At 40.5% G+C, this 22,508-nt stretch overlaps 1 protein-coding gene across 1 annotated transcript; it reads right to left on the bottom strand.

Moving 5' to 3' along the window:
- Positions 1 to 461: 461 nt before the first annotated feature.
- LOC117400928 (uncharacterized) lies at positions 462 to 21,987 on the bottom strand. The gene is made up of 4 exons (XM_034001289.3): positions 21,370 to 21,987; positions 17,828 to 17,866; positions 7,521 to 7,649; positions 462 to 5,234 (listed from the first exon to the last, which is right to left on the bottom strand). The coding sequence occupies exons 3-4, from the start codon at positions 7,645 to 7,647 to the stop codon at positions 1,510 to 1,512; spliced, it is 3,852 nt and encodes a 1,283-aa protein (XP_033857180.3). The 5' UTR covers positions 7,648 to 7,649; positions 17,828 to 17,866; positions 21,370 to 21,987; the 3' UTR covers positions 462 to 1,509.
- Between the last annotated feature and the right edge of the window lie 521 nt (positions 21,988 to 22,508).

Below are 22,508 nucleotides of genomic sequence, written 5' to 3'. Positions count from 1 at the left end.
GTAACACAAAGTTAATTGTGTGCGATCTGTAACACAAAGTTAATTGTGTGCGATCTGTAACACAAAGTTAATTGTGTGCGATCTGTAACACAAAGTTAATTGTGTGGGATCTGTACAACAAAGTTAATTGTGTGCGATCTGTAACACAAAGTTAATTGTGTGCGATCTGTAACACAAAGTTAATTGTGTGCGATCTGTAACACAAAGTTAATTGTGTGCAATCTGTAACACAAAGTTAATTGTGTGCAATCTGTAATACAAAGTTAATTTTGTGCAATCTGTAATTTCATGGCTCACAGTAACTCATTTGTGCAAGTTCTTTGAACTTTTTCTAACTAATAAAATGTGATTGTTTAAGTGCTATATTTTTTGTCAGCATGTTTCAATTAATCTATGCAGCACGTTTTGACGTTCATAATAGGAATAGGCATCAATAGATAAAACAGGAGGTTTTTTTCTTTTGAGATTTTTTTTATTTATTCAAAGAGGGAAAACACAAGTACATGAATATGTGAAAACGTGATATGAAAGGTGTTACTAGCTTAGTGAAAACACTCCTTTACAGCTCGCCCCTGTGGCACTGTGACAGAGAAGCTGTAGATCAGCACACTCAAATAAAAGCTATAGAAATGTTGTTTTCATCAAAAGGTAATGCAAATAATCAGTTACTCATACTGTACACAAACACACTTCTTAAAATAGATTGCGAGCACAAATGCACACCTCAAAAGAAACAATCCCCATAGTACAGTGACAGCAACATGCTGATTAATGTTAATGCCCCACACTAGTAATTTACCCATATGTATGTAATTATAAAATGAGTTGCCGTCTGGTGCGGTTAGCCTAACCATCTTCTTAAAGGAATTACTCAGGAAAATACAAGCATCCACACACCACTAAACCTAACCTTAAAACAATGTAATAGAAATTAAATTAAATACGTGATTAACACAATAATATATATGTCAACTAGTAACCAAAAATTATATAAATTATAACTGTCAAGTTGGGTATTATATCCCTGTTTTGGTGGTCTTAGTGGAAAGAACCAAGCAGGTGGCACTGGTGAATATCACTTCACACATACAAAACAATAAAACAATCTGTCCTTCAGCTTCCAATAGGGATTACATTTTTGAGGGGCTGTAGAACCCACAGTTTTGTCTCCATCTCCCTTTTCAGCATGAGCAACTTTTATTTTAGCTCGGTTTTAAAAATTGTCTAGCGATCTCTCCATTTGGAATTAACAGTGTTAAACTGCGTTACTATACAGGTCATCAGGGCAAGAGAGAATTAAGGAAACTTTTTATTATTTGTATTTCTTATAAACTGTGGTGCAAATGCATTATCAGGATTTTTTTTGTCAGGGTTAACTAGGTTTCTACCCAGTGTTTGTATAGTGCTACAGTTTATCTCCTTGTCAGCTTATTCAGTTTACGTAATTTATGTTCTGTCAGTGAAGGGCATGTGAGGTTTCGGGCAGGTATGTCCCACTTGGTTTATTTCTTAATTATGCATTTCCCAATGTCCCGACTGAACAACCGAACAAAACCAGTTTTTAATAGCACAAAATACTCCTTTTCCTTTTTGTTTCTGTGTCATTGGATGCTGCTGCCACTCATCTGGTAGGACCTCTCCTGTGAAAACCTTTGCCATTATCTCTGCCCGCTTTCTGACTTCCATCAATACCTGGATGCGATCCTGAAAGCCAGGCTTGGCTTCCTGTTTCTCTGACTCGATCATTAGGTCAATGTAATCTGGGGTGGAGAGTGGATTTGGCCTCAGAGCGATTTCTTTCAGTCTTCCAAGGCATCGGTGTGATTCCTCAATAAGACCGTACACTATCTCCTGAACTACAGCAAACTCATTTTCAAGATTTTGAAATATATTTTCTGTAGTCATTACTTCTCCATGCGCAGCCTCAAATCGGTCTTTCAGCTCACTGTATGTTTTCTTTTCCTTTGTGATGACATAGCTCCATTTGTACTTTTGGTTAAAGTGAACATTCCAGATACATTTGCCAGGACAAATTTTGCAGTAGCCTGTCTTATCCATAGCGCGGCACTTATCTTTGTCATTGTCATTTGCATAGATACAATGATCATGACACGTGAAGTGACAGTTTTGGCAGTTGGTTATATAGCCACTTGTATTTTCCACCTGGACTGGTTTTGTTATTTCAATTTCATACTCAAAGTCCTTATTGGCCTCCATTTCCGCTTGATGTTGATCCAAAGCAAGCTTAGTCTTTTTTATTTCATCGAGTGTTGTCAGACCAGCGTTGATTTGGGGTTGCAAACCCTCCACAACCACTTCCAGCTGCTTTCGCTCTTGAAGAACTTCTTGTGTTAGAACTAAGCTCTTAGTTTCCATCTTCACCAGGGAATTGAAGAATTTAGAAAAGCTAGCTGAGCCCATCTTCCAGAACATTTTGTCAAAGTCATTGCTCTGAAAATCTTCACTAGCTGATTCACTGGGTCCTGTATTGTCAACGAATAGAGCTGAGTTGTTAAATTTGAAGTAAATCAGGTCTCCTACTGTATCTCTTGAACAAGGTATACAGGATACTTTGATTGCCTCAAGAACCGGTGGCTTCTGTCCATCGGCAAAGGTGACCAGCATGACAATGTTGTCTGCAATATCTTTCCCAAATATGGAAAGAACAGAGTCAAACACATATTTCTGTGTGTGGGTCAGGCGAGCAAGCGAGGCCTGAGTTACGAAGCAGACGGCATCAATCTGGTCAATACCTCCAGGTTGAGAAAAAAAGTCACGGATCAACTCAGTGATTCTTTGGTCGTGTTTTATTCCTCTTGTGTCTCCGAATCCTGGAGTATCTACAATAGTAAGGGAATATGGAACCTGAAATCCATTCATATGATTAATTTTGTATGCAGTGATTGCTGCTGTCTGACTTTCAGCCTGGGATTTCTGCTTCCCTTCGTCAATTAACACAAATCGAAAGTCATCCTCCCATTCTACTCCCAGGATGTAGTTGATCATCCCGTTGATGAGTGTAGTTTTACCTGCCCCAGTGGCTCCAATTAGCATAATCGTCTTGTTATGTTTTTGGCTTGGTTTTCCAAATGTATGTCTTCTGCAGTATCCATCCTTGTCTAGCTTCTCTTCCTTCAAGTAAAAATTAAACAAGGAAAGTTTTGTGTTTGTATTCACCTTACTTTTTCTGCTCATTTTATTACGAACATGTTCAGCAAGTCTTCCTGGCTTCCTGTCAGTTAAGCCTCCCCTTTGAGACGTGTCATATCTCTCTTTCCTGTGTTTGGGATCTCTTTCATACTGTGGGGTATGAACACTACCTTGGTACTGGTTAGTTTCTGATCTCGCTCCCATGCCTTTGTTCAGTTTATTCCTGTTGGTGTTTTGCGATGTGTCTATATTTTCCGTAGAGCATGGACCTTGTCCAGTCCTATCTCTAACCACAGCACACTCTTTCTTGCTTGGTGGATCTGGTTCTGTGGAGCCTGTTACACTATCAGACTGGCTTGTGGGAAGTGTGGTCACATTGGCACTTATCTCACTAGATGCACTGACTCCTGCTTTACATACTGCTGAATATCTGAATTGGTACTGTGTGTTGGGAAGTAACCCGTTCACAGTAAATGGTTCAGCTTTGTCTGGGGTTTCTACCAATGCCCAGATTTCTTTTTCCGCATCTCTATACTCTACCTTGTACTTTTCTACTTCAGCAGCACCGTGACATGGTGGCATTAACTTCAGTGTAACACTGTTGTGTGTATTGTTAAGAATCTGTGGAGGGTCAGGCTTTGATAGAGGTTCAAAGTTTGTGTTCTCCAAATAACCTTCATCATACAGGTAAATTGATGCTCCTTCATAATTTGTATCTTCTTTGGAAGCTACAATGAATTTAATGTGCTCTGAAGCCGTGTTGGCTTTTGAGAATTCCAAGAAAAGCCTGGCGTAGCTCCGCATCCTTTTGGAAACTGCTGGCAATTTGAACCACTGCTGTCCTACTTGCTTTTCATAATCATAGGGAGCGGCTACCTGCCCTGGTAGGTTCTCATGGTTTTGGGACTGCAGGTAGTTTGACAGGTCTGACAGATAGGTTTCTTCATTTTGCAATGAGGTAAACATGAAGCAGACAACGTGTTCCACATCTATATCTAAAACTTTTTCCACAAGTTGGATTTCTGATGACATAATTTCCAAACCATTTAGCTTTTTAAAGTAAGATCTTAAAATTGCTATCTCTTTATCTTTGTCATCCAGCCATGCCTTCAGCGCATTCTTGCTGAATGGTGACTGTTCTCTGGTTTTCAGGATGTCCACAATCACGTCTTCTGTCTCTTCAGCTCTACGGATCAATGGAATCATTCTTGATAAATGTTTCTGGAAACACAATTTGTACTCTAAGCAGAACTCTTTGAATTGCTGCAACTTTTTATTAAACACAGAGAACTTCAGTGTAACTTCATCTTTCATCATGTCAGTGCACAGCATTTCAAATTCATCCAGCTCTTCCAGAACAGCCTGTAAAGAATCAACTAGATCTCCACGTATTTCATGAACAAGCTGGGCAGCCCTGGGGTCTACATCATTCAAGGGGTGAAGCCACACTTTCACTGGCACAGCATTCTCTCCATTTTCACCCAGTAAGTTTGGTAGAGTGGAATATATGTCAATGGCTTCTTGAAAGGTCACAGGATTCTTTGGAAGTGGAAAATCTCCATGAAAGGTGCAGTTGATTTCAGAAATATTTAATGTTTCTTCCTCTTTTAGGTCACCGTTCCCTTTATCTATTAGTTTGTTTTTGATCAGTAACTTCAGTTTTCTGCGGATGTCGTCCTTGTTCTCAGAAGGAAGGACTTTGCAATCAAACACAAGAAACACCTGCGCTCCATGCAGCACTGCAGTAACGACATGTGTTGCTGTGCCTTTGTCAAATACTTCTGGGTAGGAGATACTGTGCTGCCCCATGTTAGCCATGTTCAGTTCCTCAAATTGAACTGATGTTCTATATAACAGAGTAACTCTGACACATTCTCTAGATTTGCTTTTATAAGTCAAGTATTCTGCTGACCCTTTTAAATCAACGAGCCCACTTAAAATGCTTGCCTTCAATGGCGGTGCAATGCTCAAAGCTGCAGCTTTGTCCTCAGTGGAGTCTGCTGTGATCAGTTGGGTATCAGTAGCAGGTTGAGGTTGAAGGTCAGCATTGTTCTTCAGGGCTTCTGAATCCCACAGTGTGGTCCCTGCAAAATATGTACATGCAAGTTTAACAAATGTAAACACTCCAGCGGGTACACAAACCTTTCAGAGAATGCCAAGTCTACCTTGCGGTTTGGTTGCAAAGGGTTTTGTTAATGAACAAGTCCAACTACAACTGTAAGCACTATAATCCCTTAATCTGTATTTTCAGAGTAATTACCTTTAAGTAGTATTTGTCAGCAGGTAATAAACAAATACAAAAAGAAACAAATGTGTTGATTTCAAAACAAGAAAAGCTGCCTTTCCTTCACCTTTACAATTGAGTACCAATCAATGGCAATTCACTTCTGCATTGAGTTTTTACAACCGATAGGAAGCTAATTTTCCTTTTACCAAGGGCGTACCAATGCAGTAAATGGACAGTGAAAATATGTAGCGAAACCAGCAAAAGCAGCTGATTCGTCACGTACACGTGACCCTCCCTTAGACATAACTCAAGAGCATCCGCTCTGGAAACTGGGAGGTGTGTTTCTTAAGAGTTTATTCAGAGATCACATCATGCCCAGAGAAATATTAAATTATTTTATATCAAAAAGTAAAAAAGAGTACTCCTTTATATAAATTACTTATATGAGTAACTGAGGTTGTATCTTTGCAAATGCATCTTTATTTGATGTTTTATTTTTTCCTCAAATTTGGGCTGTGTCTTAAATTCAAGGGCATCTTAAATTTGAAGGAATATGATAAATCCTTTTAGTTTAGCCTGGAACACAGAAGAATTAGGGCAGCACGATTTGAAGTCTTTCAAATCTTTAATGGAGTTCACAGAGTTCATCCAAACCAATACTGTAAGCACAGTACAGAAACCAGGACCAGAGGACACAGTTGAAATTCAGTGGAGACAGACTTAGGACAGAGGGAAGGAGACACTTCTTCACAGAGTGGTGGGGATATAAAATGGGCTACCTAGTCATGCTGAATCACTGGATCCTTTAAGACCCAATGTGACAAAGTTCTGAGATCAATCAGCTACTAGGAACCAGACAAGTTTAAATGGGTCGAATGCCCTCCTCGTTTGTAAATTTTCTTGTATTCATATGTTAGGGAACCCTTTGTTTTTTGTTGTTTTTATATAATTTAATTAATACCTAACTTCAAATTTCTTAAAAGTAATTACTTAGAAAATATGAGTATCGGCACACCCCTAAAATTAATTACAGAACTCCCTAGCATTTAAACACCCCAGTCTCCTTACCATAAACAAACTGCAGTTAACTGTAATCTTTACCTGTGTGTATGTATGTACTGTACTGTAATATATTATACTGTGTCAATATGAATAGGGTATGGATGATTCTGGGACAGGGGCATTTTTTTATGTAGTAAAAGAAATTTAAAAAAACCTCTGCTTCACTTCTAGATTACAGCCCAGTAGGCTAAAGAACCTTGCATTCTGCTGTCTTTACATACCTGCTGCACAGACGAATATGTAAAAAGAATGTAATAATCTAGAATGGTAACTTACTACAGCAGCATCATTTGATGCATGCTTACTAGGGAAAAGCATGTCCCAGACATATGAATATTACCTTTAAATAGAGTTACACAGGAATCTTCAGTTCATACTTGAATGATGCCTGCTTTAAGTGACATGGATTTGTAGATATGTGAAATATTCACAAATATGTCCATTCTGTTCCAAGACAGCTTAAAGCAGTTTTAAAGGCTTTGCCACTTGAAATATGTCTGAATGAAAACCTCTGAATTTGTCCCAAAATGTATGAATCATGAGTGGCTCATTAAATATGCACAACCTGCTGCCAGTCCTCTCTCTCCCGCTGGCTTTCTGCAGCCTTCCTTATATCCACCTGGTGGATTTGCCATCCTTATTGGATTCATTACTTTGTCAATCAAAGGACCCTCAGCCTGTCACGTGGAGCTACACAATGGATCAATTTTCTTGGCATGACAGGTGGGTTGGGCTTTAATTGCCCATTGAAGTCTAATTGAACTAAATATGTTGCTTTCCCTACATTTATATAAAAATATGCAATTGTTTTACAAAGCAAAACAACTAACAGTAGTACACCAAATGCTGTGCATTTTCTTTACCCTAAAAATGTGCTTCTGCAACGGTCTGATACGACATTCAATGTGACTCCAGTCTTTCCTGTCAGCATATCATATACAATGGCAATATTCTCACACACACATCACATATCATATACAATGGCAATATTCTCACACACACACCTCATATCATATATAACGGCAATATTCAAACACACACACACACACACACACATCACCTGTCAGGCAGCAATGGTTACCTGGAATAATGGCATCGGAGCGGCAGTCGTAAAGCACTCCTAGCTGGAAAGATCTTCCAAGAGTTGGCAGCTCTAGACAAGTATTTTGTTTGGCTGCCATTTTGCAGCTTTTAGGGATGCCCCACATATCTGAAAAACACAGAGTGATATTTCATGAAAGCTTAACGTGCATCTGTCCATCTGACATGGCAGCACCACCACAGATTTGAATTTGTTTTTTAAATCATGCAGGTAATACAGCTGCGTTGTGTGAGGAGCAAGCTTCACAATGTTGGCAGGCTAATACTCTGCGTTGTAGTTCCCGCTGTGGAGAGCTGGAAAACATGGACCCAGGAACGTCTTGGATCGAAGAGGACTGAAGAACTGAACACTACACTACAAGTTGCGTCCATTTCACGTGACCTCCTATGTACGGTTGTGTGTTTTGCTGAAATCCATTTCAGGTTTCACAAGCACATGCATGCAACTGTGTTTGAAAGACTGATATTAATTATGTTGATGCAGTTCTAAGAAATGTGACAAAAGCAGGACTTCATTTCCCACTTTTCTAGGGCTTAGTGATCTGGCACGGAGAGCAGAGCATGCATAGTTTGCAATATTGAATAAGCAAGTTAGTTTGGGTAATTCAGTAGAAAAATTTAACTTTGACCAAAACATGAATTATGCAGTGGGGATGCCTAGTTCAGTAGAATGGTTGTGTTTAATATTGAAAGCAGTGGGGATGCCTGGGTCAGTAGAATGCTTGTGTTTAATATTGAGAGCAGTGGGGATCCCTGGGTCAGTAGAATGCTTGTGTTTAATATTGAGAGCAGTGGGGATCCCTGGTTCAGTAGAATGCTTGTGTTTAATATTGAGAGCAGTGGGGATCCCTGGGTCAGTAGAATGCTTGTGTTTAATATTGAGAGCAGTGGGGATGTCTGGTTCAGTAGAATGCTTGTGTTTAATATTGAGAGCAGTGGGGATGCCTGGGTCAGTAGAATGCTTGTGTTTAATATTGAGAGCAGTGGGGATGCCTGGGTCAGTAGAATGCTTGTGTTTAATATTGAGAGCAGTGGGGATCCCTGGGTCAGTAGAATGCTTGTGTTTAATATTGAGAGCAGTGGGGATCCCTGGGTCAGTAGAATGCTTGTGTTTAATATTGAGAGCAGTGGGGATGCCTGGGTCAGTAGAATGGCTGGTTGTGTTTAATATTGAGAGCAGTGGGGATGCCTGGGTCAGTAGAATGCTTGTGTTTAATATTGAGAGCAGTGGGGATGCCTGGGTCAGTAGAATGCTTGTGTTTAATATTGAGAGCAGTGGGGATGCCTGGGTCAGTAGAATGGCTGGTTGTGTTTAATATTGAGAGCAGTGGGGATGCCTGGGTCAGTAGAATGCTTGTGTTTAATATTGAGAGCAGTGGGGATCCCTGGGTCAGTAGAATGCTTGTGTTTAATATTGAGAGCAGTGGGGATGCCTGGGTCAGTAGAATGCTTGTGTTTAATATTGAGAGCAGTGGGGATGTCTGGTTCAGTAGAATGCTTGTGTTTAATATTGAGAGCAGTGGGGATGCCTGGGTCAGTAGAATGGCTGGTTGTGTTTAATATTGAGAGCAGTGGGGATGTCTGGGTCAGTAGAATGCTTGTGTTTAATATTGAGAGCAGTGGGGATGCCTGGGTCAGTAGAATGCTTGTGTTTAATATTGAGAGCAGTGGGGATGTCTGGTTCAGTAGAATGCTTGTGTTTAATATTGAGAGCAGTGGGGATCCCTGGGTCAGTAGAATGCTTGTGTTTAATATTGAGAGCAGTGGGGATGTCTGGGTCAGTAGAATGCTTGTGTTTAATATTGAGAGCAGTGGGGATCCCTGGTTCAGTAGAATGCTTGTGTTTAATATTGAGAGCAGTGGGGATGCCTGGGTCAGTAGAATGCTTGTGTTTAATATTGAGAGCAGTGGGGATGCCTGGGTCAGTAGAATGCTTGTGTTTAATATTGAGAGCAGTGGGGATGCCTGGGTCAGTAGAATGGCTGGTTGTGTTTAATATTGAGAGCAGTGGGGATACCTGGGTCAGTAGAATGCTTGTGTTTAATATTGAGAGCAGTGGGGATGTCTGGGTCAGTAGAATGCTTGTGTTTAATATTGAGAGCAGTGGGGATCCCTGGTTCAGTAGAATGCTTGTGTTTAATATTGAGAGCAGTGGGGATGTCTGGGTCAGTAGAATGGCTGGTTGTGTTTAATATTGAGAGCAGTGGGGATGCCTGGGTCAGTAGAATGCTTGTGTTTAATATTGAGAGCAGTGGGGATGTCTGGTTCAGTAGAATGCTTGTGTTTAATATTGAGAGCAGTGGGGATGTCTGGTTCAGTAGAATGCTTGTGTTTAATATTGAGAGCAGTGGGGATGCCTGGGTCAGTAGAATGCTTGTGTTTAATATTGAGAGCAGTGGGGATGCCTGGGTCAGTAGAATGCTTGTGTTTAATATTGAGAGCAGTGGGGATCCCTGGGTCAGTAGAATGGTTGTGTTTAATATTGAGAGCAGTGGGGATGCCTGGGTCAGTAGAATGCTTGTGTTTAATATTGAGAGCAGTGGGGATCCCTGGGTCAGTAGAATGCTTGTGTTTAATATTGAGAGCAGTGGGGATGCCTGGGTCAGTAGAATGCTTGTGTTTAATATTGAGAGCAGTGGGGATGCCTAGTTCAGTAGAATGCTTGTGTTTAATATTGAGAGCAGTGGGGATGTCTGGGTCAGTAGAATGGCTGGTTGTGTTTAATATTGAGAGCAGTGGGGATGCCTGGGTCAGTAGAATGCTTGTGTTTAATATTGAAAGCAGTGGGGATGCCTGGGTCAGTAGAATGCTTGTGTTTAATATTGAGAGCAGTGGGGATCCCTGGTTCAGTAGAATGCTTGTGTTTAATATTGAGAGCAGTGGGGATGTCTGGTTCAGTAGAATGCTTGTGTTTAATATTGAGAGCAGTGGGGATGTCTGGTTCAGTAGAATGCTTGTGTTTAATATTGAGAGCAGTGGGGATGCCTGGGTCAGTAGAATGCTTGTGTTTAATATTGAGAGCAGTGGGGATCCCTGGGTCAGTAGAATGCTTGTGTTTAATATTGAGAGCAGTGGGGATGCCTGGGTCAGTAGAATGCTTGTGTTTAATATTGAGAGCAGTGGGGATGTCTGGTTCAGTAGAATGCTTGTGTTTAATATTGAGAGCAGTGGGGATGCCTGGGTCAGTAGAATGCTTGTGTTTAATATTGAGAGCAGTGGGGATGCCTGGGTCAGTAGAATGCTTGTGTTTAATATTGAGAGCAGTGGGGATGTCTGGGTCAGTAGAATGCTTGTGTTTAATATTGAGAGCAGTGGGGATCCCTGGTTCAGTAGAATGCTTGTGTTTAATATTGAGAGCAGTGGGGATGCCTGGGTCAGTAGAATGCTTGTGTTTAATATTGAGAGCAGTGGGGATGCCTGGGTCAGTAGAATGGCTGGTTGTGTTTAATATTGAGAGCAGTGGGGATGCCTGGGTCAGTAGAATGCTTGTGTTTAATATTGAGAGCAGTGGGGATGTCTGGTTCAGTAGAATGCTTGTGTTTAATATTGAGAGCAGTGGGGATGTCTGGTTCAGTAGAATGCTTGTGTTTAATATTGAGAGCAGTGGGGATGCCTGGGTCAGTAGAATGCTTGTGTTTAATATTGAGAGCAGTGGGGATGCCTGGGTCAGTAGAATGCTTGTGTTTAATATTGAGAGCAGTGGGGATGCCTGGGTCAGTAGAATGCTTGTGTTTAATATTGAGAGCAGTGGGGATGTCTGGGTCAGTAGAATGCTTGTGTTTAATATTGAGAGCAGTGGGGATGTCTGGTTCAGTAGAATGCTTGTGTTTAATATTGAGAGCAGTGGGGATGTCTGGGTCAGAAGAATGCTTATGTTTAATATTGAGAGCAGTGGGGATGTCTGGTTCAGTAGAATGCTTGTGTTTAATATTGAGAGCAGTGGGGATGCCTGGGTCAGTAGAATGCTTGTGTTTAATATTGAGAGCAGTGGGGATGTCTGGGTCAGTAGAATGCTTGTGTTTAATATTGAGAGCAGTGGGGATACCTGGGTCAGTAGAATGCTTGTGTTTAATATTGAGAGCAGTGGGGATGCCTGGTTCAGTAGAATGCTTGTGTTTAATATTGAGAGCAGTGGGGATCCCTGGGTCAGTAGAATGGCTGGTTGTGTTTAATATTGAGAGCAGTGGGGATACCTGGGTCAGTAGAATGCTTGTGTTTAATATTGAGAGCAGTGGGGATGTCTGGTTCAGTAGAATGCTTGTGTTTAATATTGAGAGCAGTGGGGATGTCTGGTTCAGTAGAATGCTTGTGTTTAATATTGAGAGCAGTGGGGATGCCTGGGTCAGTAGAATGCTTGTGTTTAATATTGAGAGCAGTGGGGATCCCTGGGTCAGTAGAATGCTTGTGTTTAATATTGAGAGCAGTGGGGATGCCTGGGTCAGTAGAATGCTTGTGTTTAATATTGAGAGCAGTGGGGATGTCTGGTTCAGTAGAATGCTTGTGTTTAATATTGAGAGCAGTGGGGATGCCTGGGTCAGTAGAATGCTTGTGTTTAATATTGAGAGCAGTGGGGATGCCTGGGTCAGTAGAATGCTTGTGTTTAATATTGAGAGCAGTGGGGATGTCTGGGTCAGTAGAATGCTTGTGTTTAATATTGAGAGCAGTGGGGATCCCTGGTTCAGTAGAATGCTTGTGTTTAATATTGAGAGCAGTGGGGATGCCTGGGTCAGTAGAATGCTTGTGTTTAATATTGAGAGCAGTGGGGATGCCTGGGTCAGTAGAATGGCTGGTTGTGTTTAATATTGAGAGCAGTGGGGATGCCTGGGTCAGTAGAATGCTTGTGTTTAATATTGAGAGCAGTGGGGATGTCTGGTTCAGTAGAATGCTTGTGTTTAATATTGAGAGCAGTGGGGATGTCTGGTTCAGTAGAATGCTTGTGTTTAATATTGAGAGCAGTGGGGATGCCTGGGTCAGTAGAATGCTTGTGTTTAATATTGAGAGCAGTGGGGATGCCTGGGTCAGTAGAATGCTTGTGTTTAATATTGAGAGCAGTGGGGATGCCTGGGTCAGTAGAATGCTTGTGTTTAATATTGAGAGCAGTGGGGATGTCTGGGTCAGTAGAATGCTTGTGTTTAATATTGAGAGCAGTGGGGATGTCTGGTTCAGTAGAATGCTTGTGTTTAATATTGAGAGCAGTGGGGATGTCTGGGTCAGTAGAATGCTTGTGTTTAATATTGAGAGCAGTGGGGATGTCTGGTTCAGTAGAATGCTTGTGTTTAATATTGAGAGCAGTGGGGATGCCTGGGTCAGTAGAATGCTTGTGTTTAATATTGAGAGCAGTGGGGATGTCTGGGTCAGTAGAATGCTTGTGTTTAATATTGAGAGCAGTGGGGATACCTGGGTCAGTAGAATGCTTGTGTTTAATATTGAGAGCAGTGGGGATGCCTGGTTCAGTAGAATGCTTGTGTTTAATATTGAGAGCAGTGGGGATCCCTGGGTCAGTAGAATGGCTGGTTGTGTTTAATATTGAGAGCAGTGGGGATACCTGGGTCAGTAGAATGCTTGTGTTTAATATTGAGAGCAGTGGGGATGCCTGGGTCAGTAGAATGGCTGGTTGTGTTTAATATTGAGAGCAGTGGGGATGCCTGGGTCAGTAGAATGCTTGTGTTTAATATTGAGAGCAGTGGGGATCCCTGGGTCAGTAGAATGGTTGTGTTTAATATTGAGAGCAGTGGGGATGTCTGGTTCAGTAGAATGCTTGTGTTTAATATTGAGAGCAGTGGGGATGTCTGGGTCAGTAGAATGCTTGTGTTTAATATTGAGAGCAGTGGGGATCCCTGGGTCAGTAGAATGGTTGTGTTTAATATTGAGAGCAGTGGGGATCCCTGGGTCAGTAGAATGCTTGTGTTTAATATTGAGAGCAGTGGGGATGCCTGGGTCAGTAGAATGCTTGTGTTTAATATTGAGAGCAGTGGGGATGTCTGGTTCAGTAGAATGCTTGTGTTTAATATTGAGAGCAGTGGGGATGTCTGGGTCAGTAGAATGCTTGTGTTTAATATTGAGAGCAGTGGGGATGCCTGGGTCAGTAGAATGCTTGTGTTTAATATTGAGAGCAGTGGGGATGTCTGGTTCAGTAGAATGCTTGTGTTTAATATTGAGAGCAGTGGGGATGCCTGGGTCAGTAGAATGCTTGTGTTTAATATTGAGAGCAGTGGGGATCCCTGGGTCAGTAGAATGCTTGTGTTTAATATTGAGAGCAGTGGGGATGCCTGGGTCAGTAGAATGCTTGTGTTTAATATTGAGAGCAGTGGGGATGCCTGGGTCAGTAGAATGCTTGTGTTTAATATTGAGAGCAGTGGGGATGCCTGGGTCAGTAGAATGCTTGTGTTTAATATTGAGAGCAGTGGGGATGCCTGGTTCAGTAGAATGCTTGTGTTTAATATTGAGAGCAGTGGGGATGTCTGGTTCAGTAGAATGCTTGTGTTTAATATTGAGAGCAGTGGGGATCCCTGGGTCAGTAGAATGGCTGGTTGTGTTTAATATTGAGAGCAGTGGGGATGCCTGGGTCAGTAGAATGCTTGTGTTTAATATTGAGAGCAGTAGAATGATTGGTTGTTCTTTGATCTTTATGGAATTCTGCTTTTGTGGATTATTTTGCTATGCCGTTTTGTTCTTCGTTCTTTTAGACAGAAACAAACATTCTGTGTGTGGCTTTTGATGTTTCTTATGGTTTAAAAACTGTCAAAACTTTTACAAATTAAAAAAAAAGAAGATTGTGTACCATTACATTAAGACTTTGTACTTTATTGGGACCCCCAACATTTTCACTAGCACCCCCAAAATGTCCCCTGGGACCTTCAGTGTTTTTAGTTGAAAGTCCTGGACCCTCAATGGGGTTTTGGAGAGTCCTGGACCCTCAATGAGGTTTTGGAGAGTCCTGGTGTATTCCTGGGGCTATCGTTCGCATGCACAGAGTTTAGAGAGTTCGCACGCACAGAGTTTACAAAGTTTGCATGCAGAGTTTAGAATGTTCGCACGCACAATTCAATAATGATTTATCAATCTTGCGTAAGGCACTTGTACGCACATTTCTAAGGCCCTGTCCACACTACATAACCGATATTGAGATCCATACTCAAAACCGTTCTAATTAATCCAACTCAAAGCGTCCACACTGAAGTACCGTTTCATGTTAAGTCGGGCTTAATACGTCCGCACACTATTAAAATAGTCTGGTTACAGTTACTAGCAGCGCAATGAACAGTGAAAATTAATACGATAGTATCCCACCATGCACCATTTTATTGAAAAAAAAAGTGCTATGCCTCATATTACTAAAGGTCCATATTGCTAAAAACAAATAAAACAAGTATTTTGGAAAAATTAAATGCAAACACACACACAAGTAGGGCTTGAAGTTTTCAGGTTTTATTTTTAATCAGGTGAACCTTTAAACAAATTGAGCTGATTCTGTTTCATAATTAAACTCAGAAAAAGCTGTTAATTACAAAACAATCTTTGTTTTTACATTCATATCTTGCCTGAGCTTAATTCTGGCCCCCTTAATTTTATTTCAAACAGAGCTGACAAATGACGTGTATTCTTCATCCCTGATCCTACTTTTAACTCGCATTTCAGTTTTGCAGCAGCCTAATTTAACGTTGTGCTTTTGTTATTTTCCCCACTAGTTTAACAGAGATGTCCTACCAGCAACATTTCTTACGCCTCCATTGACTCTCCATAGAATTTTTTTTGCCGAGCTCTCTGTATACCACAATGCTTTGTGCGCAGTGAGACGGAAGTCTCCATTGAAAATCAGCAGAGTCGAGTATCCTAATAGAATATCTTTTGAAATGCCCTTTCTAATAAACTGCAATATTATTGACTGAAGCAGTTTTGAGTAAGGCTGGATTTTCAATGGTTAAAATATTAGTGTGTGCTCCCATTGGCTAGAAAGGTTGCAGTGTTTTCGGCACAGTGTGACAGTTGGAAGTTTGTCTGTTTGTTGGGAAGTTTGTCTGGTTGATTGGTAATTTGCAGGTCGGTACAGCCTTTTGTATTAATTAATTGACAAATTAATTAATTAATTAATTAATTATTATATGAATGAACAAATATGTTTATGAATTACTGTATGGATTGACAAATTTATGGACGAATTGCTGGACAAATTGACCAATTCATGAATTGACAAACAAATGGACAAATTAATGACTGGATAGTTTTGGCACAAATGGCGCTCCATACTATAACACCAACGGTATTGGGGAACCCAGCAATTAAATGAAAATCCCTTTTTATTTCAATCTGCTGTCCATCAGTATAAGGAAACTGAATGTACTGAGGACAAAGGGCAACGATGGAGTCCAAAACCACTGGCATCAGTGCACTAAAGAGGCTTGTGGAATGCCAGTTATGTCTCTGATCTGTCTTTGAAAGGTACCAGTGGCCAAAAAGCCAAGAGCAGACAGGACTTGTATATGTGCAGGAATGGGATGAGTACGCTTGGTTGGTCTGTGTAGCCTAGGTCCCAACATATTGCACAATTCCAATAGGAAATCCTTGCGAAAGCGATATCTTGCAAAAAAAGTGTTTCTGTGCTTTGTGCAAAGAAGTCAGAACGACCCCTAAACACTTTCCCTTGACAGAAAAGCAGCATTAACGAGGTCTTCCAAAAGGGCGAGATCAGCCATTTTCAAGTACTTTACGATTATGAGAATTTATAGTGAATATGTGTTAATAGGCTGCGTGTCTGTTTCTGCTTATGATATTATTTTGCAATCCACAATGCATGACAGAAAGGACTAACAACAACAACAACGTTTTCTATTTAGTTTGTAATACACGTGGTGGTGATAATTGATATTGATACCATTGCGTGGATAATAATGATAATATTAGGCTATTATATAGACACATCAAATTTCAGCTATTAATAACAGTGATCTGGATTTAGTAATCCTATATTTCATGATCAAAATTACTTTTAAAAAAAAAAAAAAAGAAAAAAAAAAGGGTTTCATAATCGTAATTATTTGTAATCTGAATTAATGTAATCCAGCAGTGATATTTTCTTAAAATAAGCAATCAAAATGATCCAGATAAAAGTAATCTCGATCACAAAAATATAGGATTACAAAATCCAGATCACTGTTATCCAGATTACCAGCCCCTGGGGTGTGTACCGAGTGCTGCTACCTGTAGGAGGAGCAGGAGCTTTTTAATGTACCATCCAGGGTAGCCAGCTCTGCTTAAAACAAGCGAAATTGGGCTTGCCCGTGCAGGCAGTCGCTTACAATTTTCCTTCATCACTTTTAGCACATATTTGGGGTTTTTCTTGTTCCTAGCCGCTTATGTCAAAAGTAAAAAACACCACATGTGTGTGCGTGGTCAATACATGCATAAAAACTGCATATTCCCAGTCTCAGTGCGCAGCATAAAACTATAATAATCTTCCACGTCTGCACTCTAATCAGACTCAGAATAGCAGAACGGAAGGTAGTACCCCCCCAGCCGACAGAAAGTAATATCCCCCCCCCCCCCCCGCTTTTTGTTTCTCAAGGACTGTCAATTGTGACCATAAATGGGCCATGGCTAGGGTTTTGCTCATTTTCAGCTTGATTTGGAGAACAAGGTCACTTTTTTTCTCAGAAATCTGGCAACCCTGGTACCATCCTCTGTTCAGCACAGTACAGGGTTTGGTGGCTTGGTCTGTGACAGAGCATGTTAATAAAGCCCCTTCCACACTGGCAGAATCTACCCATGTCAGGATCTGGTGTCATGTGGGTTGGCTACATGATTTCACACTGCTTTTGATAAAGCAGGGTTGACCTGGGTGACACACAATGCGCATATTAATGCCCCAGTAGCAGCTTGTTATGGACGCTTCCATCCCAGGTTCTCTGGATTGAACCGTCGGCCCAAATGTTGATTTGAGCAAATGTTTCTTCATCCCTGCTGCAATCTGGCTCATGGTGCATCTCAATCAACAGAAATATGGCTAAACAGAAAAAACAGAAATGTTCCTTGTGGAAGTGAAACCTTCACGCAGGCATGGCTGTTTGTTATTTCATCGGCTCATGAACGGCCGTCAAGCATTTGGTCTCGCTCAACCCGGATCAAAGCACTTCAACCCACATCCTGAGGTGGGTCGCTGCAACCCGGGTTAACCCGGGTACGACCCAGGTACGTGGTTTCACACGACGCAGGACTGTGACCCGTGTAGGAGTGTCAGTGTGAAAGGGGCTTAGTTCACGTATGGACTTTTGGACTGACTGTGTAACTTACCTGTTGTCTGTGAAAGAGATCTGCCTTGTTGGGTAAAACCTTTAAAGAAAAGGAAAGAAAGAATTAAATTTGCTTTATAGGGTGTGAGTTCACACGTGCTCTCAACAGGAAGTGCACCTTTCTGGGCAACGGCTGCCTTGACTTTTTTTATGCATGGGTTTAACCACTGCAACCTTAAGTGCAGAGGGAACTATAGCAGATGAAAGGGATGCATTTATAATTGTTAAAATGCTTTGTGACAAATACAATGATTCTTGGTTGTAAATCTCCCTCCCAACCTATGAGGGTGCTAATCAGCGAGAACAGAGTTCTCTGGGAGGGCTAGTCTGACAGTTCTTTCCCAGGGTCGGGAAATCGGCCAGTCTGGATGAAGGCAAGACTCTATTGCAAGAATGCATTGACCCGGAAGGGAAACAACGCGACAGCTACAGATTGGAGAGGCGGTTGCACTCGTTTACCAAGGGATCATGTGTGACGGCATAAAAGGGGGCGGAGAATCGCAATCTGTTCCTTCGTGTTGGTTTTGTATTTTAACCTAGAAGGACTGTGAGGGACCCCAGAGACCATAGCAGTTTCGTGAGTGTTTTGTTTGTTTGTTCTGTCTGTTAGTAATTGTCTGTTTCATTCACGCGCTGCATCACTCCTGCACCTGTACCCAATCAGCCATTTTGCCACATGCTTATATTAGCAACACTAAATACATATTTTAACAGTTTAGTAGAAATAGGATCAAGGGCACAAGTGGTTGCAAAACCAAATTCTCCTGCCTGCGCCTGATTCCCTGCTCAAAACATCTAGACCACTGACGAGACTCCCACATGGTCTTTTTTGCAAAAAGCATATTGTGGTAAACAGAGCCCTCTAGGCAACTGAAACAGGTAATTGTGTAGTTGGCTGCCTAGGGTTGTCCCAGCTAAAAGTGCTTGTGTGTCGCCCTATTGGGGTAGATTAGTTATTAGTTTTATTTTCTTTTAACATGCTTTTGAAATGCACTGAACTATATTAAAGGAGACTTTTATTTATTTAAGAAATATTTGTAAGGTCATTAATATGATGTATTCCTGTTGAGATACTTCTCTCTGCTGTTAATAACAGTATCCTTCCTGTTAATACTTAGGCTGTGGCAGCCTGTGTGTGTGGAACTGCTTTATTTGTATTGATTGTATTAACTTTATAGTGTTGGGGGGGTATTTAGTGTGCTGTGGGAGCTCTCATATTTAAGAGTTTGATGTAGTTCAATTATTAACCTATTTTTAAGAGCAAGCTAATTTTTCAGGATCAGAAGCTTTAAACCTTTATGATATTTAAGTGCTTGAGAACATTTCTTAGTAATAATCTTGATATGCCTGAAAAGTTAAGCCCCAGTCACACCTGGAACGATAACTATTTTTAAAAATCGTTCCAGTTCAAATGAATGGAGATGGTCACATCACAGCAATAAAAGATAACGATAGCTATCGTTTCGATCGCTTTCAGAGAGATTTTTTCTGGTAAAACGATAATGATAAATGTTCCTGGCCAATCAGGGCTGTATTAAATATATTATTTTAAACACGATAAACAGTAAATACAGGTATTGCAGTGATTTCCTACATACAGAGCAGACTGCCCTCCACTGTTCCACCGCAGAACATCACGTCGGAAAACAGGTTCTATTATACAGTACATCAAGGAATGAATGTGTTATTAATTATGTGTTATAAATTACTTGATACACAGCCATTAACGTGTAACTATAGCACAAGCACGACGTATGATCCTGTATGCTCCATAAAGACATGTCAGTCTGCATATTGTAGTTGCTTTAAATAATAATAATACTCATTAGTATAAATATATACATCATTTATGGAGTATCGTCTCTCGTCATTAAGGTGGAATTAGTGACACATACCATGTTTTTATTTTGTTTTACTTCAATAGGAAGTGGTTGTTTCCAAGGCGACCGTGCATACTTCCTTGAGGCAATACCCACGATGTAATTTTCAGCACTTGACTATTCCAGCGAGCGTGTGGCATTCCCCTAACTCCTCACTGCTCTGTAGCATTCTGTGTACCCACACTCGCCTTCTCAGTGTCCTACGCCTTCTGTTGAGCTAATACAACAGCAGTATTTCTCAATGTTCCTCATCACTGTCCCTCATCTTGCTGGAAATAAGTGGGCGTGTACCAGAGATCTGATTGGCATTTGCTGTGTAATATATCTGAGCCCTTTTTCACTGGTGTGACCGCTTCATAAACGATTCATCGGTATCGTTATCATTCCAGGTGTGACCGGGGCTTTAACCTTTCCTCTTCAAACATAGGCAAAAGATTAAAACACAGGAAGTGTCCATAATAAAAGCATACTTAAAGCACAGCACAGAAAGCAGGGCTCGAGGACAGTAAGACATTAAGGGATTAATGGAAGGAGACACACAGAGCGGTGAGGGGATGGAATGGAAGAAGAACGTTCATCATACAGAGATGGTGAGGGGATTAATATCGACCTTTATTTTAGAAAAGAATTTACCGTTTTTTCCGATCTTTGTTTTTCAATTCAAGCAGAGAATGGGTGAAATCGACCTTTATGCTTTTAATAAAAATTAAAAAAAAAAACTAAACAAAAAAAACGCAGCATATACAAGTGTATTACACAGAATTTTATAGCATAATTTAAAAATAATATGCACAGAACAAAACATTAGGTAGCTGAACAGAACTTTAGCACAGCCGGACACATAGGCAAGGCAGACTGCCGCGGAGACTTCAGCAGTCGGGCAGGGTATTGTGCACAATATTCTTTAAGTGTTTTTCTCTTGCTCCCCATTTTCAAATCAAACTAGTAACTGTCACCGTATACCTAAAGCAAAAGCTTACATACACCTTTACCCGCTAATTTCAGAGTAGACGCATTGAATGTCAGGCGCTGTAGCTGGACAATGAGAGCATTCTAGTGCTGCTTCAGTCAACGAGATCTCTCAGAACAGCGTGAAACTACAGTACTAACGGACCACTGAGATGACTGACAGCATTCAGAGCGGAATGGAGACGGGACAGACAGCAAGTATAAAAACTACACAAGCTAGAGAGGATTTTAAATTATTATTTTTAGTAAGAATAAAAACTAGCGAGTGGTTTTTCCGACGTTTATTTTATATATATATATATATATATATATATATATATATATATATATATATATATATACACACACACATATATATATATACACACATATATATATATATATATATATATATATATATATATATATATATATATATATATACACATACACACACACACACACACACACACACACACACACACACATTTATTTCAGTCGAACTCATTTTTTTGGGAATTCGACGTTTAAACGAGCTTTACCGATTAATATAGAAAAGTAGCAAGCCTAATTAGGAGTCAATACTTGTATGGAGTCTTGGTACTTATGAAGTGACTAAACTCAAGAAACTTGCTACCGTTATTAAAAAGAGTTTAGAAAAAAACGTCAATTATTGTGGAGTGAGAGATTGAAAATGAAAATTAGCATTACATACCTGTGGAAACGTGGATTCTGAGTCTGTTTATCGCTGTGCTAAAATCGCCTCGGCGTGTCTCTGGTAAGTGTAAAAGTCAGAGAGAATTTTTCTGTTTCATTCTCCTGGAGCTGTAAGTTTCGTTTCTAATATTCTGAGTCACTGCTGCTATGAGAAACTCCTCCCAGTTATCTTGCCATGGTGTAAACCCAGCTAACAATTCTACGTTGTAGCAACGTTGTGAACAAGTTGCGTTTTGGTTATGGTAACGTTGGAAAATAAATAAATAAATAAATAAATAAATAAAACAAGCAACAAAAGCAATGAAAAGCTGCACCTCTGAGCTCACAGTTCAATAAAAAGGTTTCAGAATGGGCTCTTGTAATAGGAAATGTATCCTGTCAGTAATTCTTATTATCAGAAGTCTAAGTAAAATTTGAATTGCAGCATGTGGAAGGGTAGCATTGCAGGCCCAGATGTTAATCGGCAGGTAAAGAGACTCAGAGACCAGGAAACTGCAGTTGAAGAGCTGCTGCACGGTTTAATAAACAAAAGTAAATAAAAAAGTTGAACAAAACAAAACTTTCACAATAAACAATTACAAAATAACCGGCACAAGGGCCAAAACAAAAGGTTTAAACAAAAATCCCCAAAACACAGGCTGGGCATTCGCCTTCATTTTTTTTATTATTTAATTAATTAATTAATTAATTAATTAATTATTTTACAAAAACAAACACTCACCCAAAACTCCTCCACCAAACAAAGCATTCTTACTCTTTTTATACCATGCGGCTGAAGCCTAATTATCAATTACTCAATTAGCTCCAGCCACATTCTCACATGCATTTTGGCAGGGATAGGAAATTAACCCCATCCCTGCCAACCACCACCAAACCACCACATGATTTCCATTACACGAGAGTAGATGTTAAAACTTCATGCAGATTTGAACTCGGCTCTCGCCAAGATAAGCACCAACTAAGACGTAGCTTTACAGTAAACTAATGTGATCCATATGTGTCTCCTTCCATTTACGTTTCCTTCCATATGATGATGTAGATATCCTTCTGTCTGGTGTTAATGGCTGAAGTGTAATGCTGGCTCCAGGGATCAGCTTATTTTGCCTCCCTGGCGCATCAGCACACACAACGGCTGCG

Source organism: Acipenser ruthenus, chromosome 45 (genome assembly GCF_902713425.1).
Source record: "Acipenser ruthenus chromosome 45, fAciRut3.2 maternal haplotype, whole genome shotgun sequence".
NCBI lineage: Eukaryota > Metazoa > Chordata > Actinopteri > Acipenseriformes > Acipenseridae > Acipenser > Acipenser ruthenus.
The sequence above is the reverse complement of the archived record's forward strand: the minus strand, read 5'-3'. Positions and strand labels throughout refer to the sequence as shown.

What these genes read in the sequence shown, in the direction of transcription:
- LOC117400928 (XM_034001289.3), bottom strand. Translation starts at nt 7,647, where the DNA reads ATGTGGGGCATCCCTAAAAGCTGCAAAATGGCAGCCAAACAAAATACT. An exon ending in CTCCGATGCCATTATTCCAG is followed by an intron (nt 5,235 to 7,520) that starts GTAACCATTGCT and finishes CATATTTTGCAG; the next exon opens with GGACCACACTGTGGGATTCA.